Source organism: Sander lucioperca, chromosome 5 (genome assembly GCF_008315115.2).
Source record: "Sander lucioperca isolate FBNREF2018 chromosome 5, SLUC_FBN_1.2, whole genome shotgun sequence".
Lineage (NCBI taxonomy): Eukaryota > Metazoa > Chordata > Actinopteri > Perciformes > Percidae > Sander > Sander lucioperca.
In genome coordinates, this window is record NC_050177.1 from 1,122,083 (window position 1) to 1,137,083 (window position 15,001).

Consider the following 15,001-nt stretch of genomic DNA (forward strand, 5'->3'; position numbering starts at 1 on the left):
TACATGCACTGAATGGAGAGACGTCAGAGTGAGGGGGCTGCCCATGGAAAGGTGCCCCGAGCAGTTGGGGGTTCGGTGCCTTGCTCAAGAGCACCTTGGCAGTGCCCAGGAGGTGAACTGGCACCTCCACCACCATACTTTGGTCCATATGGGGACTTGAACCAGAAACCCTACTGACTGAGCTACTGCCACCCAATACATAACTGCCACACAAATATATACAAAGTTGTACTGCTTTTATATATATATATATATATATATATATAAGCAGTACAACTTTGTGTTATTTGTAATGCTGCAGGAAGTCACAGATTGTTGCAAATAAAAACAACAGAGTAAAGAAAGAGAGGTGGAGAAAGTGAGCTAGCGGCATCCTGTCGGGGAGCATGTCAGCACTTGTCGAGGAGGAGGAGAAGGAAGTCATCTCAACTTCCCATCAAAATAAAAGCATGTTAACTGGACTTGAAAAGACAATTTTAGTGCATTATTGGGGAGTACAGAAAGAAGCTCAAATGAAGAATTAAACTGTTACTGAAAAACATTGCAGTGTTGCATGATTGCAAATTAATGAATGTCATATTTGGCTTTGGACATTTTATGAGTTTATATTTATGTTTGTTTTGTTTCTACAATGCAAATATTCACTCCAAAACAAACAAGTGCATATGGTCTGGGCATTTTTAAATCTTTGGTATAAATGATACACAGTTAATATACATTTTATTCCTTTAATTTGCCCATATTTCACAGTGATTTACACGCAATATTATTACTGTTTGACTGTCTTAATAAATATATTTTTCATTCAACCATGTGCTGAAGCATTCAGATAATTCATCATGCATGTTGAGGCCTATAAGATCCTAAATTTGAACTACTTTAGTTACTTTTCCACCACTGAACACAACTGCCTTGCTAACTTTTCAACTTTTTAACATGCTACAGCACTTTAACACACTGTACATCAACTGTACGTTTTTTAATTTTTATTTATGTATGTAGTACACAAGGAACTATGACAATTAAAATGAATCTGAATACAATCTGAAGAAACACTTTTTTTTTCTCCCACTGGGTTCAGTAAAGGTTGACGTGCGCTTTATTTTGAAAAGTCCTACCGGAAGTCGGTTCTTGCTTTGACAGTCAGCAGAAGAAAACCGCTCAGACTGACAAGAGCCCGGACAGAGAAGAGCACCGACCAGAAGCTGCTCCGTGATTCAGTACATCTCGTCGGTATTTTTGTTTTGATGGCTTAATCTAAAAGAAAAAAACAAACTGAATATTAACTGAAACAATCCAAACCTGCAAACTTGAAATGGAATGACACATTTCCACCGGAGTGGACTTTTACATCTTGTGATCGATCGCCGGTTGTTTAGGCACATTTTATCCCCTCTGATGTCCACCTGTTACGGCCAGTTTCTGACCTGCAGACAGCCTCACCACGGAGCGTCAGATAGACCAAGTAAGTGCTTTATCTGTAGATGAAATTAATCTATGTTATTGCTGCTGAAGTTAGTTCAGAATCTGACAGCTCAAAGTTGCATCATCTGTCCAGCTGTGAGGGAAAAAAAGCTTGGCTGAATGAATGTCACGCGGAACATTTCTACTCTAAAATGATTTGCTAGTGTGTCTTTTTTTTAATAACAGATCTACAATATTGACCATAGCGTCGGACCACTTTTGTTTTTCTTGTCGGTGATCTTTCTTCGACTCTTTCGTGTTGTTTATTTAATCTTTGAGACAAGTCCGGACTTGATCAGAACAGAGCATCAGCGGAAAAGAAATACAAAATTGTAGGCATTTTTAGGCATTTTAAATTGATAGGCCTATAAATATAGCCTATAATGGTTATTAGATATTGCTTTTATCGATTAAACTTCGGTTATTTTATCTCTTTACCCATTTTCAAATTTTTATTCGGACGTTATTTTTTAAATGCTGATCCGAAATAAACCGTTTTTTTTTTTTGTGGCAAAAAAACATTATTTCAAAATAACATTGGGCTACGTAGCCTACGAAACGTTACGTCGAGGATTTATTCACGCTGTTCTGTGCTTTGAACGATATTTATCTTTATATCATTATATCATTAGTTTCTGTTAAAACGCAGAGAGAGACCCGCGTGGCTCGCCTTTCAGTGTGTGTGTGTGTGTGTGTGCGTGTGTGCGTGTGTGCGTGCGCGCGCGCTTCCTCGTGCTCGGGCGGCACGGATCTGTTTACAAACAAGTCTCGTGATCTCATGAATGGGACCCGCCGCCCCCTAGCGTCCGGCAGAAGAATAATAAGTTGGTGGGTCAAACTGGTGTGGAAAGGAAAACAATTGTGCTAAAATTAAACTGAGTTTATGTATTTTATGCCGTAAAATACTTGAATTTTCTACTGTGGCCAATTTGTTGTCGAGTATTATAGTATATAATATTGATGTTTTTTTAGTTACTTTTTTATTTATTATTGATTAGTTCTTTAGCATTTCTGTGGCGAGCTGCGTGGAAAGATTCACTCAGGAGCCAGAGTTACCGATTTTTAAGCTATTTAATTGACATTGAACACACACTCACTGCCCAGAGGGCATCAATCCCCACCCGGGTCTCAGTCATGGTAACAACAACAAATGTAGATAAACATGAATACTAAATCAACCACACAACACTAAAACCTAGATAACATAAATGCACACCCAGAACATTAACAGAACATCCTTAAAACTCACTTCAGCTAGGACAGGAACAGTTGAAAACACAGTCCTACATGTATGAGCCTTTGCACTCCTTCAGTGCAGAACAGTCAATATAGGGCGCGACGGCCGTTACAGTACTTATTATTTTTTACCATTCCAATCTTTGGCCAATTTGTTGTCGAATAAACATACAATTTGCTTGCTTGTGTTTTTAAATGTTTATTAGCAATATTATTATTATTGGATTTTATTGTAGCATATGTTGTATTCACATAGGTGCATGTCTGTGTGTGTGATTTAGACTACTACTGAGATGGCCCGTGCAGAGACCATCGAGAATGTCGGGGAAACTGGAGGAAGCGGAGGAAACGGCCCTCTTCCTAGCCACAACACCTGCCGCATGGAGCTGCCTCGGCCCTTCTACAACTGGCCCGGCTTGCTCACCACTACCAGCATCTCCACCGGCTCTGGGACTGGCACCGCTTCCAGACACCTCTACCATAACCACCACCATTTGCACCCTTTGCAGGCTCTCTACCTGTCTTACCCACTGGCTTATCCCCGTCCAGAGGGCTGGGGCGAGACCCAGACTCACCGGCAGTTACCTGCGTTATCGCCATCACCAGCGCCTCCACGCTTGCCACTCTGCAATCGGAGGGAAGGGAGGAGCGGAGGGGCAGTTGCACCCAGTGCCTTCTCAGGAGAGCAGTCAGGTAAGATAATGGTATTTACCTGTAATTAAAGGAAACACAACATGAGTTTACAAGTGGGATGATAAAAACAAAGCTGAGAGCAGGATAAAAATCTTACATTAATAGTAAAAAGTAGGGCCTGGGTATCACCGATGATTTCTCGATTCCAATTCAAAGGTCCTGATTCGATTACATTTCCGATTTGATTCAATATCAAATAGGAATTTTCAGTTACAATACCAATTTAACTTGGATATAAAAGAGATTCTCAGAACTTTTGCTGTAAATTGTATAAGCAAGAAGCAACCCTCAAATATGTTTTATAATGCACTGCCAGGTTAATGTTTACATTAAGAATTGACCCCCAAAAAGGAGGTTTAATCCACCACATCCATGGTGAAAAGGCATATATTAAAAGATTGATTTTGGGATTTTATTAATCGATATCAAATCTCTAGCCCTACTAAAAAGACGTGAGTTGTAGCATGGTGTCATTAAAACCATGTGGGTTAGTTCTCCTTTTGTTTTGACAAACAGGGAAAGGGGGCAAATGTAACACCAAGCACGTCAGTAAAGATTTCGCCTGCCAGAACGAGCAACAACAGAGCCAGCATTGGTTTATCAGCAGGTTCTCTGCTGTAGGAATACACTGCAGATGATAAGCAGTGGAAGCAGGTTCTGGCCAAACGGTGGAAAAGATGTGACTCACCCAGACAGCACATATTTGCCTTTCAGACCTTCACCCTTAAATAAACATAAAAGTTATCAGTTAGCAGGGGAGTATCGGTTTATGTGTGTACGGCGCCTGGAGCTGTGTTTCCATGACAGGAGACTGTTTGGCCAGTTTTGATGGGGGCAGGTGGAGGGATGTGTTACAACTCTAACAGGGATGAACTTGCAACTCTTTTGGCCTTGTACCAGCAGACCACTGTGCTGCTGCATGAAGCTATTCAGACTATAAAAACTGCTCAAACCGGTTTAGTTCACTAGACAATGTACAATGTCTGTATATCTGTGATGAGGGGAGCTTACAGTAACAATAAAACACAACAACATACATAAGATAATTAAGTTCATAAGCAGACCCAAACAGAATCTTTTTTTTTTCAGCAGTGATCCAGCGGATTGTTTTGTGGAGCTATGTTAACATTCTGAGTTTTTGTTGTTGTTTGTGTTTTGTTTAAAATCTGCACATCTGCAGATTCCGTATGGCTCTGTTCATAAGAAAAGTAGTTAAAATGGCAGTAGAAAAATCTAAAAATGAACTACATTAACTAAATGCCTAGGTCTTCAGTTGAAGTGTCAACAGAGCTTGCCAGGGAGTTTCTCTGCTTGCTTTGTCGGCTACTTTAGGAACAGTTAAAATACCAATATCGGAGGACCTGAGGGCTCTTGTCGGTTGATAAGGAGATACAAGTCTGAAGTGTAAGAAGGCTATATCAATAAGTCATTTATTCATGATTAGATCACAAGTACTTTGGGAACTCTGGATAGTAACAAAAATGTCTATGGGTTGTGAACTAATGTCTTCAGAAGTTTGTTTCTTGCCATTACAGTGATTCTGCCACAATCTCTGATAGTGAGTGATTTTCTTTTGGCTGCAGGAAGAAATCATATCCCAGTTTTTCATGTTTCGTCAAATCTGGAGACTGTAAAAAGGGAAATTCAGGTGGCAGCAGCAGGTTTACATTTGGCACTGAGCCACTGTGTTGTGACAGATTTGTAACAATGAAAAAAGACAAGTTACTCCACCTCTTCTCCTCCTCCTCCTCCTCCTCCTCCACCTCTCTCAGCTGCAGGTCAGCTGTGCATCTCGGGCATGTTCAGACTTGTCCTCTGCAGTCTGACTGCAGCAGAGAAACAATCTGCTGCATTTCCTCCTGCTCTGAGCCCTCAGCAAAACAGCACAAAGTCATGTCAGTCAGTCAGTCAGTCAGTCAGTCAGTCATACTTAGTTAGTCCACGAGGACTATACTAAGAGGTATACTTGGCCATTCAGTCAGGCTACAGATTTCTCAGCTCACTTGTAAGCCATTTATTTAGTCAGGTATTTAAGCTTTCTGGTTTAGTTGGTCAGACTTATCAGTCAGTCTTATTTATTGTATTTTACTCTATTGTGAAGCACTTTGTGAGTTTTTTCTGTGAAAAGTGCTTTATAAATACTTACTTACTTACTAGTTAATCAATTAGTCAGATACTTGGGATAATCCACGAGTCTCCCAATTAATCAGTTTGATACTGTAATTAGCCAATTAGTTCATTTATTTGTCATTTACTAATCAGGCACTGAATAATTTAATGTTGATAATCATCGTTACTTTCTTCAAGATAATCTGGGGCGGCAGTAGCTCAGTCTGTACACGTCCCTGCACGGACCAAGTACAGAGTGTGGACTGGTAGCTGAAGAGGTGCCAGTTCACCTCTTTGCCACTGCCGAGGTGCACTTAAGCAAGGCCTCCAACCCCTGGCTGTCTGGGGTGGCTGTCTATGGGCAGCCCCCTCGCTCTGACATCTCTCCATTCAATAATAATAATATTAAACTTTATTCATATAGCCCTTTTCAGAACAAAGTTACAATATGCTTAACAAGACGAAATAAAATGGCAGACAAGCAATGATAAATGTAATGCATGTGTATAGTTCCTGCTTGCATGTGTGTTTGCTTGTCGATTAGTAAGTTAGTTGGTTGTATAGGTCTGCAACTAACGGTTATTTTCATTGTTGATTAATCCGTCGATTATTTTCTGGATTAATCGATTAGTTGTTTGGTTTATAAAATGTCAGAACATGGTGAAAAATGTGGATCAGCGTTTCCCAAAGCCCAAGACGACGTCCTCAAATGTCACAGAGGAGAGAATAAACTAGAAAATATTCACATTTAACAAGCTGCAATCAGAATTTTTTTTACTTGTTTCATAAAAAATGACTCAAACCGATAAAACGATTATTAAAAATAGTTGGCGATTAATTTAACAGTTGACAGCTAATGGATTAATCTTTGCAGCTCTACACTGGTATTGTTGGTTTTTAGGTTATTTGTTTAGTCAGTTAATTAGTCAGTTTGTTAGTAAAGTAACACATAAGTAAAGTTCTAGCTCACCATTAAGCTTTTATCTGGATTAGTCTGTTTTGATTTTTAATGCCGCCCCTTCACCCGGCAACCAGGTCACCCTCCAGTCTCTCCTGCCTCCCATTTCTAACTGGTCACAGATCTCTCTGTCACCTTGTCAGTCTGTCAGCCTATCAAACAGACAGGTTTACCCCCAGCCTCGCCCCCTTTCTCTCTCCACCCTATCACAGCTCAACCCCCTACTCTGTCAGCCAATCGCATAGAGACGTCTCCAAGAGTGCTGCCTTAGAGTTACCTTGGCAACAAGCCAGGGTTTTCCCGTTTGTTGTTTCTTTCTACCGCTCTCTCTTTTCTCTCCGTCTCTGTCTAGTCACCTGTATCTTTAAAGGATCAGTTGTAATCCTCCTAGCAAGGCAGATGCTGTGGTTGCCAGGGGTGCCCGTTTCTGTGGCAACTATATAGTTGTGGTTGCCACAGGCGCTCCGCTCCGTGATGGAGACGGATCATTTCACAGGAAAGCCGTGGACAAAGTCAGAAACAAGTGACGTAGAAAGGTTGGAACATGTTATCTAATCATCTTAAAGAGAAGTCGTAGTCAAAAGTACACAATGCCAAAGACATTGAAATTGAATTCAATATAATGAAACACTTTTAAATGTTGGATGGATAATCCAACAAGAGAAATAACAAGAGTGAGTGGAAAAAAATTAAATAAAATTCTGCGCCATTAAATAACATTTGGGAAGTACTTATAAATGTGTTTTTTTTGTAAAAAAAAAAAAAAGAAAAATAAATGAAAAAATGCAGAAAGAAGAAATAGAAAAAGTTTCAATGCTGTGGTGAATAAGTTATGTGGTTATGATGCTTACACTACTTCTACATTATAAAATAGGGTGTAACTGATTAAAGAAGCAATATTAAGCAAGAAAAATAACAAAATAAGAAAGTGAGTACACATAAATAAATAATGAATACTTTTTTAGAAAAGGTTTTAAAACACACCAGCTCTCAAAAAATCACAATATCTGTAATTGCTTCAGGCCTGTTTGTCACGCTAAAGTGACCAGACAGAAGTTACAGGTATCTGTTTAGACAAAAGTCTGTACACAATAAACACACACACACACACACACACACACACACACACACACACACACACACACACACTGTTCCTCTCAATACCAGACTTATTAAGCAGATTAAGAGATTACTCTCCAAAGTTCCATGAAGAGGATGAAGTCACCCCATCAGGCTCCTTAAGAAATATTGTGTGGCCAGAGAGAACTAAACAACCCCCAGTAACAATTTTTGGTATATTTTAATGTCTAAAGGTCAATGGGTTTTTTTGCAGATCAAGAAGATTCACTAACTGTTCTTTCTGCATCAAATATGTTGAACTTTAAAGTTACTCTTTCCACTTTATGCAAGTAAAAACATGCATGTGCGCACGCACACACACACACACACACACACACACACACACACACACACACACACACACACACACACACATACTGTATTTAACCTTTACGGTTATCTATCTCTAAATCAAAATTTTGATTTAGGCCTTAAAACATTTTTAATTCTCACACATTCTTTGTATAACCAGTATATTCCTCACTACATGAAGTGTAAATGCGTCTTACTCCAGCATACACTGCTGAGCCCAAGAGTCTACTGCTCTCTGGGAATCCCCCCCTCCCTCTGACTCGTAGCAGATAGCAGAGAACCATGCTCTTCATACCATACTAGGGGCAGAAGATAGCAGAGAGAGTGATGAGTATGATATAATGCCAAAGAAAAGTTGCATCAGGAAGAAATAGTCACACTACAGAAGATCAGGTGCAGCCTGAGGAGGGAGACACAAAGGGTATGCAAACTGGCCACAGTTCTGTGTGATGTGAACTTGTTTGCTTCATAAACTGAATAAAACAACTCTTAGCAGCACTGATCTCTGCTGAACTTTGGTGAATGTTTGGGACTCCTTGCTGTCTACCTTTTTGCTGAAAACCTGAAGTGTGGAGGAGAGGGTTTCAGACTTTTCCACCCAGCTCAGACTTTATCTTTTATTTGATAATGTCTTCTCAAGAGAGAACCAGAGAGCCAGAGCATAAGGGAAAACAATGGTAAAATAAAATGGGGAGAAATGCAAGTTTCTTTTTTCTTTGTTAGTATCTTATTTTCTGAATTAATTTAGCCATTTTATGCTGCAGAATCGTACAGAGAGGAACGCCAGGAGGCCTCCAGCCGGCAGGGACCTCTGCCAGACCTGCTGCCCCAGAATGAGCACCCATCCTGGGCTTCCCCACATCACAGAGCCCCCAGAGGAGAGGCAGTGCAGGACCTGGAGGTCAGGAGAGTGGCCAACCAGCTGAGGACCATTGGAGATGAATTTAACGCCACAGTCCTCCTCAGAGCGGTAAGACGAGGGACATGGCTTTGATGTGTTTAGTTACAAACCTAAAGTTAAGTTATTCAATGTAGAAGAGTTAATATGAACACTGAAACAAAGAGGCCTGAACCTTAACAAAAAAAGGATTTAATGACGATAAAGAAAGATCCTTTCTGCAAATCAGTCTGGTCCAGAGCGTATTTGTCTTTCAAAGTAGCAGTACATGTTTAGCTGTGTTTCACTTTTAATGTGTTTTTACAGCTTTTGTTTGAGGCGAAAAATCCAGTTAATTCATAATTTTACCTCGGTCACCGGTCATCAGCCGTCGTTGGTTGTTTTGGTCCCAGTCGACTAAGATTTCTTTAGTCCTGAGTATTTATTTTTATTCTTTTTTCATGCTGAATGACTTATTTCCAAGGAACTTATGAGCACATCTCTGGTAAACACAAGATTTAATGTGGTGCTTTTGTATGGTTCTTGGTGGAGAACCCCCCCCCCCCACCCCCCACCCCCAATTATCCAATTGTAAACAACGCCTGAGCATTCAGTCTCATTGCAGTGAACCTACAGTTTGTTTGAGTGTATGTCTGATGTATTGTGTACAGTGTTTTCTGTGTCTGTAAATGCAGCACAGTCACATTGATTCTTCCTCTCTCTCTCTCTCTCTCTCTCTCTCTCTCTCTCTCTCTCTCTCTCTCTCTCTCTCTCTCTCTCTCTCTCTCTCTCACTCACACACACACACACACACACACACTGTTGTGTGTTCTCGCATGGATGAGCATGTGAGTGTGTGTGTGTGTGTGTGTGTGTGTGTGTGTGAGGCATTAGTGAAGACAGATCAATACTTGCGTTTGTGAGTTAATGTCATCTATGAGCCTGTTTTTCTCTCATTTCACAAATTACAGTCATACTAAAGAGTCTTTCTGCCTAGAATACTTTTTTGGAAACTTTATTACATATAGTATCCTCTATATTCCTTTCTTGCTTCTGTCCTCCCTCATCCAATTTCACTCTCATTTCTCTCTCTTTTGTATTTTACACTGTTTCCTTCCTCGTCACTTTTGCTCCACTCTTTATCATTCTCAATATGGATTTTATAACTTCCTATTAGTAATATAATTTGTCAGAAACAGTAGTGTAAAAAGAAAATGGTGTCCATAAACAACTAAAAACAACAAACGACTTCTACATTCAAACAATACTCACAGAATAAATGACTTTTTGTCTTCACTGCTGTCTGTTTCCTTTTATTGTTATGTCTTTATCTCACCCCTTCCTCCCTCCCTCCCTCCATACTCTAGATCGCGTGAGGAGTTGGCAGCAGCTCTTCACCTCCTCCCCCACCACACACACACACACACACACCTCCCCACTGCTCTCGCTCTCCCTCGCCATCCCGCCTTATGCACATAAACAAAGCTGACGTCACCTAGTCTTGACTCACCCTTAAGACATGGATTGCACACACACTGAATCTGCAACACTGTGGTAATGTGTGTGCATGTGCGTGTGTGCGTGTACGTGTGCTTGTGTGACAAAGACAGACAACATTTTTTTTCTCAAGGGTAATTGGGGAAATCGTGTGTGCTGTTTACAATCCAGCTGGGCCAAAAAAGCACAGTCAGACACTTTTTCTTAAGCAGTTTGAAACAAAAGGAATGAGGGAAGGAGGGATGGATAACCACAGGCACAAGGTTCAGGCAGATTAGAGTAGCATCTTTAACACAGATACACACTTGTTTATCATCTTGTTCAAGCTTGTTTCTCTCTTTCTCTACCACTACATCCTTCTCCTTGTCACTCTTCACCCCTAAAAATTACATAATCTTTCCTCCATCTTTGCGAGAAAGTGAAAAATCAGCTTCAAGGATTCCAGCCAGGTAGTCATGATCTTGTTTTCAAATTATAATTTTTTTTAAACATTTGGCACGTGTGTTCAGAAATGCTGCAGCAGCTCAGACAGCTGTAAGTTATCATCTGATGCACTTTGAGAATAATAACCATATAGATATCCAAGTTCACGTTTGGAAAATGGATTTTGAACTGTTTCTCCTAGCTGCTGCTTCACATGCCAACAGGGACAAAAGGGAACAACATTGACTTGCATGAAGTTGCAATTATGTGATTAAGTCCATTATGCTTTATGAGCTGTTTGTAGGCCGTGTTAATAAATGCACATTATTTAGCATCTAGGCTCGCCTAAAAAGGTCAGCTATTGAATAATCCAACATGTTTTATTCGGACTAGTCTGACTCACCAGATATAAACTGTATAAAACGATCGTCTTGGGTGGTGCTAAGCACTGGATGCAGCGACGGTGCCCCTGCAAACTAGTGTCGGGAGGGAACTTGTTTTGATAGAACATTTGCACGTGGGGAGGCGAGCCCTGGCATTAAAATGGCTAAATCCCCACAAAATATATATATTATATATTCTTTGTTTATCTTTACAACTATTCACCGAAAGAACCAAGCAGGCCTGCCTTTTTGCATGGTCAAAATCTTCGCCAATCGTACAGCGTGTAAGCTGCTAGCCTGGAGGTTGTTATTGTTGTTTGTGCAACACAAAATACGCGGCCAATGGCACCGATTGGTTTAAAGAAATAGAAACAAGCCAGAGCATTTTCTCCCCTGTAGTAGAATGATAACGGGACTATGGACTAACATCTCTTTTTGTCTTTCTCTCTCACAGCACGCCGCCCCCCACTGGCAGGACTGGAGAGACGCTTGCCGAGGACTCCTCAACTTCATCACCCAGACTCTCAGCACTCTCTACAGGCTCACTTAGAGAGACAGAGAGACGCCTCACCTGCGCGCACCGGGTACCATGCCGACTTTATACATTCAGGACTTGGCCACGGACCATCGGACTGTGAACGGAACAACCCCGACTGGTTGCTGCACTGTCATCTATTTGAACCCGGAGGAATTACGCGGCCTGAAAATCAAAAACGTTTTTTCTGGAACAAAGAATTTAGTGAGGACGAGATCAGCAGCTGGAGGTGTCGGCGCCGCCTGTGGGCTGGATCGGGGAGCTACCTGTGGAAACTGGACCCCGTCTGTCTGTCTGCCTGTCTGTCTACCTGAAAGTCCGTCCGTCAGTCAGTCTGCTGGTACAGACTGCAGCTGACGGACCGACGGTCACTTTCCTACCTGTATATTTTGTAAAAACCACTTGCTTTCGCTGTCTTTGTCTTGGGGCTCATCTCTCAGTCAGTGTGTGTGTGTGTGTGTGTGTGTGTGTGTGTGTGTGTGTGTGTGTGTGTGTGTGTGCGCATGGCAGACGTGGGTCAAACGAACAGGTCATGTATACTTAGATATCAGCGCAAAAAAAGCTTTCATCCATTTTGGAAAAATTGCCTACAGATATTTCAAAATTGGGCTTTCAAAACCACAGATGAGTCTGATTGTAAGTGACCTGTTTTGGAAATGAAGGTCTTCATTATCTTGTGGAGCTTTTTCATTTAGCTTTAATATCAGCCACCATTTTTCTGGAGGCAATTTTTGAAATAGATGATATCTCTTTAATTCTTCCCTTTGATGATGCAAAAAAAAAAAAAAAAAAAAAAAAACAGAAAACAGACTTGATTTTGATTTGACCCCCATCTGATTTGTGCGTATTACTGTCGTGTCTTTATTTTGCCCCTTTAATTCTTATAAACTGTGAAGCTGGAGTCTGTGTGTTTGCATCGCAGGGGACAAAAAAAAAGTTGGGTGTTATTCCACAGAGGGAACCTCTCTCCCAATCTGAGACTCCTTCATTTCATTACACAACGTGCCTTTCTGCTCAGTGCTCTGTTGAGTCCTAATCTCCAAAACTAGGACAATCAGTCCCACACACACACACACACACACACACACACACACACACACACTTCAAGTGTTTTGTTTGCAAGTGGCATTTGCATTAGCAAATGCTCTAGCGTCCGCATGGTTTAAGGTCATTTAAGGACAGAAATAGCTTAATCTCTGCTACACATTTTGCCAATGTACATTCCTCCGTTAGTACTGCCAGTGTTGGGAGCTGGTAGCATCTCGCCCGCCCGCCTGTGTCGACAGTGTTTAGAGTTACTTGACTGCTTGTAAATATTCTTTTGGAAGATGAATCTTAACTAATTCAATTTTTTTTTGATGGACTTTAAAAGTACTTATGAAAGCGAGAGAGTTCACTGTGTTTGGGAGATCTTTTTTAGTTTTTCTGAGCGGCCATTGGCGAAAGTAGAGCGGGTTTGAATTTAAATCCAGTGGATTTGAGATGGTATTCGATGAGTTAAAGAAAAATATATAATTTGGATTTTTCTGATTGTTGAAAAGTATTTGATGATGTTTTGTAAAAAAAATGACCCTTTCGATTATTTTCACTGTAGTAGAAGAATATGTTTAATTGCTCATATTAAGAGCAATATTTATTTTTGGAATGTAGCCTGAATCTGTAGCTTGTTTTCATTTTTTTTTTACGTTAATGTATTATTTATTTTTGTCTTACAATCCTGATCAAAACTATGAATTAAGCTGTACTTGATTTGCAACTGTTAAAACAGATATTTGATTAAAAAAAATGGGAGCAAAAGCTGTTAAAATACACATTGAAAGTGGATACATCACTTTGAAAAGCAGAACATACAAAACCAAATGAAAATGTCAGCCTAGAAATTGGAACCTTTTTATTTTTTTGTCATAAAAAAAAATAAATCTATCATTTAAAACGGTACTATGTTTTAAAGTAATGCTCATAATATTATTTACAACGTTTCTGGCCTCACTCACATCTTGTTTTTGGGAAACAAGATGTAAGTGTATTACAGGAAGCCACAAACCTCTCCAGACACCAAAAATGATGTATTGACTTTCCATGTGTATATCAGATGCAAAAGTACCAAAATTCCCCCTTTATTATACTCTTTAAAGCACAAAGAAGAAAAAAATCTGACTGTTAGCAATACTCTAAACTAACTGAACTGAAAGTCCCGGTCAATGAAAATCAACCGGCTATTTCTGATGTAAATTGAATTCCAAACTGTTTGCTACTGGTGCTGAACACTCTAAAAATATACATTCATGTACTGTGACATACTTTGGATTAAAGTGACCACTTGGTGGAGCATTTCAATTTTATTTCAGGAAATATTTGACTGAAACGTGGACACTTACTGATCTATTCCACTTAAAATGGCTAAAAAATTCAACAGGGATTGGCTGTTTTATTTTCCCACTCTCACTTGGCCTAAGCCACACTGTTTATATGTTTGTAGCAGGGCTTTTTTATGTATAAAGTCCTAATAATACCTGCAGATGTTCAGCTAACATGACGCTTACAGAGAACAAACCACGCTAGCAGCAGTAGACACTTGTTAACTGCTTGTATATTCATATTTTTAGATCGGTTTGCTAGCAGTGCTTTTAGCCATGTTCGCTGTCATCACATAGTAATGTTATGTGGCCCTGGTTCAGGGCTTGCCTCCCTCCCACCAACGATGCTCAGTGTCAGTCACATGCAGTTGCTGTTTTTCAACTTTTTTCTATTGTCAACTTTCTAAATGAATTTTTGTACTTTTTTTTTCTTTTTTATACAATAAAGATAAGGAGAACTACATTCCCTTGTTTGGTGTTTAATGTCTAACATTATAGATACAGTAGATGTAGTGTGTCTTGAATGAGTATGAATGTAAGACTAAATAAATGACATATATATTTGTGTCCCTATATTATTAGAACCAATATTTAATTTTGGTTTGATAAAATATAAAACCATTAACAATTAAAGCTAGTTATTGTGCATAAACCTAACCAAACTGCAACTGTTTCATAAAGTTAACGGCGTGTTTAAAAACGTTACGTTTTCTGGTTAGATATGAGGTCGTATTTCCTGCCACCACTAGGGGCGTTCATTTATGAAACGCTCCCGTGGGTGGGTCGCATTAGAGCACGGGTCAAACTGAAGGCCCGAGTGCCAAATACGGCCACTCGCAGATTTTGATCCGGCCTGCATATCAATTTAGTTTCACAATACATTTTGGCCCATCTAGTTTTTGTCGCCCTTTCCGAACTTTTTGTCGTTTTTCTTACGTTATTGGCGCTTTTTCTGAACTTGTTCCGACGTTTTTGTCACTTTTTCTGATGTTTTTGTCACTATTTTTGATGCTTTAGGTGCTTTTGTCAACGTTTTTG

General features: G+C 40.0%; 1 protein-coding gene across 2 annotated transcripts; it reads left to right on the plus strand.

Moving 5' to 3' along the window:
* Nucleotides 1-1,154: 1,154 nt before the first annotated feature.
* On the plus strand, nt 1,155-14,426 carry bbc3 (BCL2 binding component 3). Of its 2 annotated transcripts, XR_004897290.1 has the most exons (5): nt 1,155-1,465; nt 2,982-3,393; nt 8,656-8,861; nt 11,526-11,761; nt 11,808-14,426. XR_004897290.1 is itself a non-coding variant. In XM_031304228.2 (4 exons), exons 2-4 carry the CDS (start codon nt 2,994-2,996, stop codon nt 11,619-11,621), a joined length of 702 nt encoding a protein of 233 aa, XP_031160088.1. In that variant the 5' UTR covers nt 1,155-1,465; nt 2,982-2,993; the 3' UTR covers nt 11,622-14,426. The 2 variants fall into 2 exon arrangements, 1 of the variants encoding a protein (XP_031160088.1); XM_031304228.2 differs by having other exon boundaries at nt 11,526-14,426.
* Nucleotides 14,427-15,001: the final 575 nt, after the last annotated feature.

Bases quoted from the DNA above. Each gene is read 5' to 3' on its own strand.
- bbc3 (XM_031304228.2), top strand. From the start codon at position 2,994: ATGGCCCGTGCAGAGACCATCGAGAATGTCGGGGAAACTGGAGGAAGC. The intron at 3,394-8,655 runs GTAAGATAATGG...TTTATGCTGCAG, and splicing joins CTTCTCAGGAGAGCAGTCAG to AATCGTACAGAGAGGAACGC. The intron at 8,862-11,525 runs GTAAGACGAGGG...TCTCTCTCACAG, and splicing joins CCACAGTCCTCCTCAGAGCG to CACGCCGCCCCCCACTGGCA.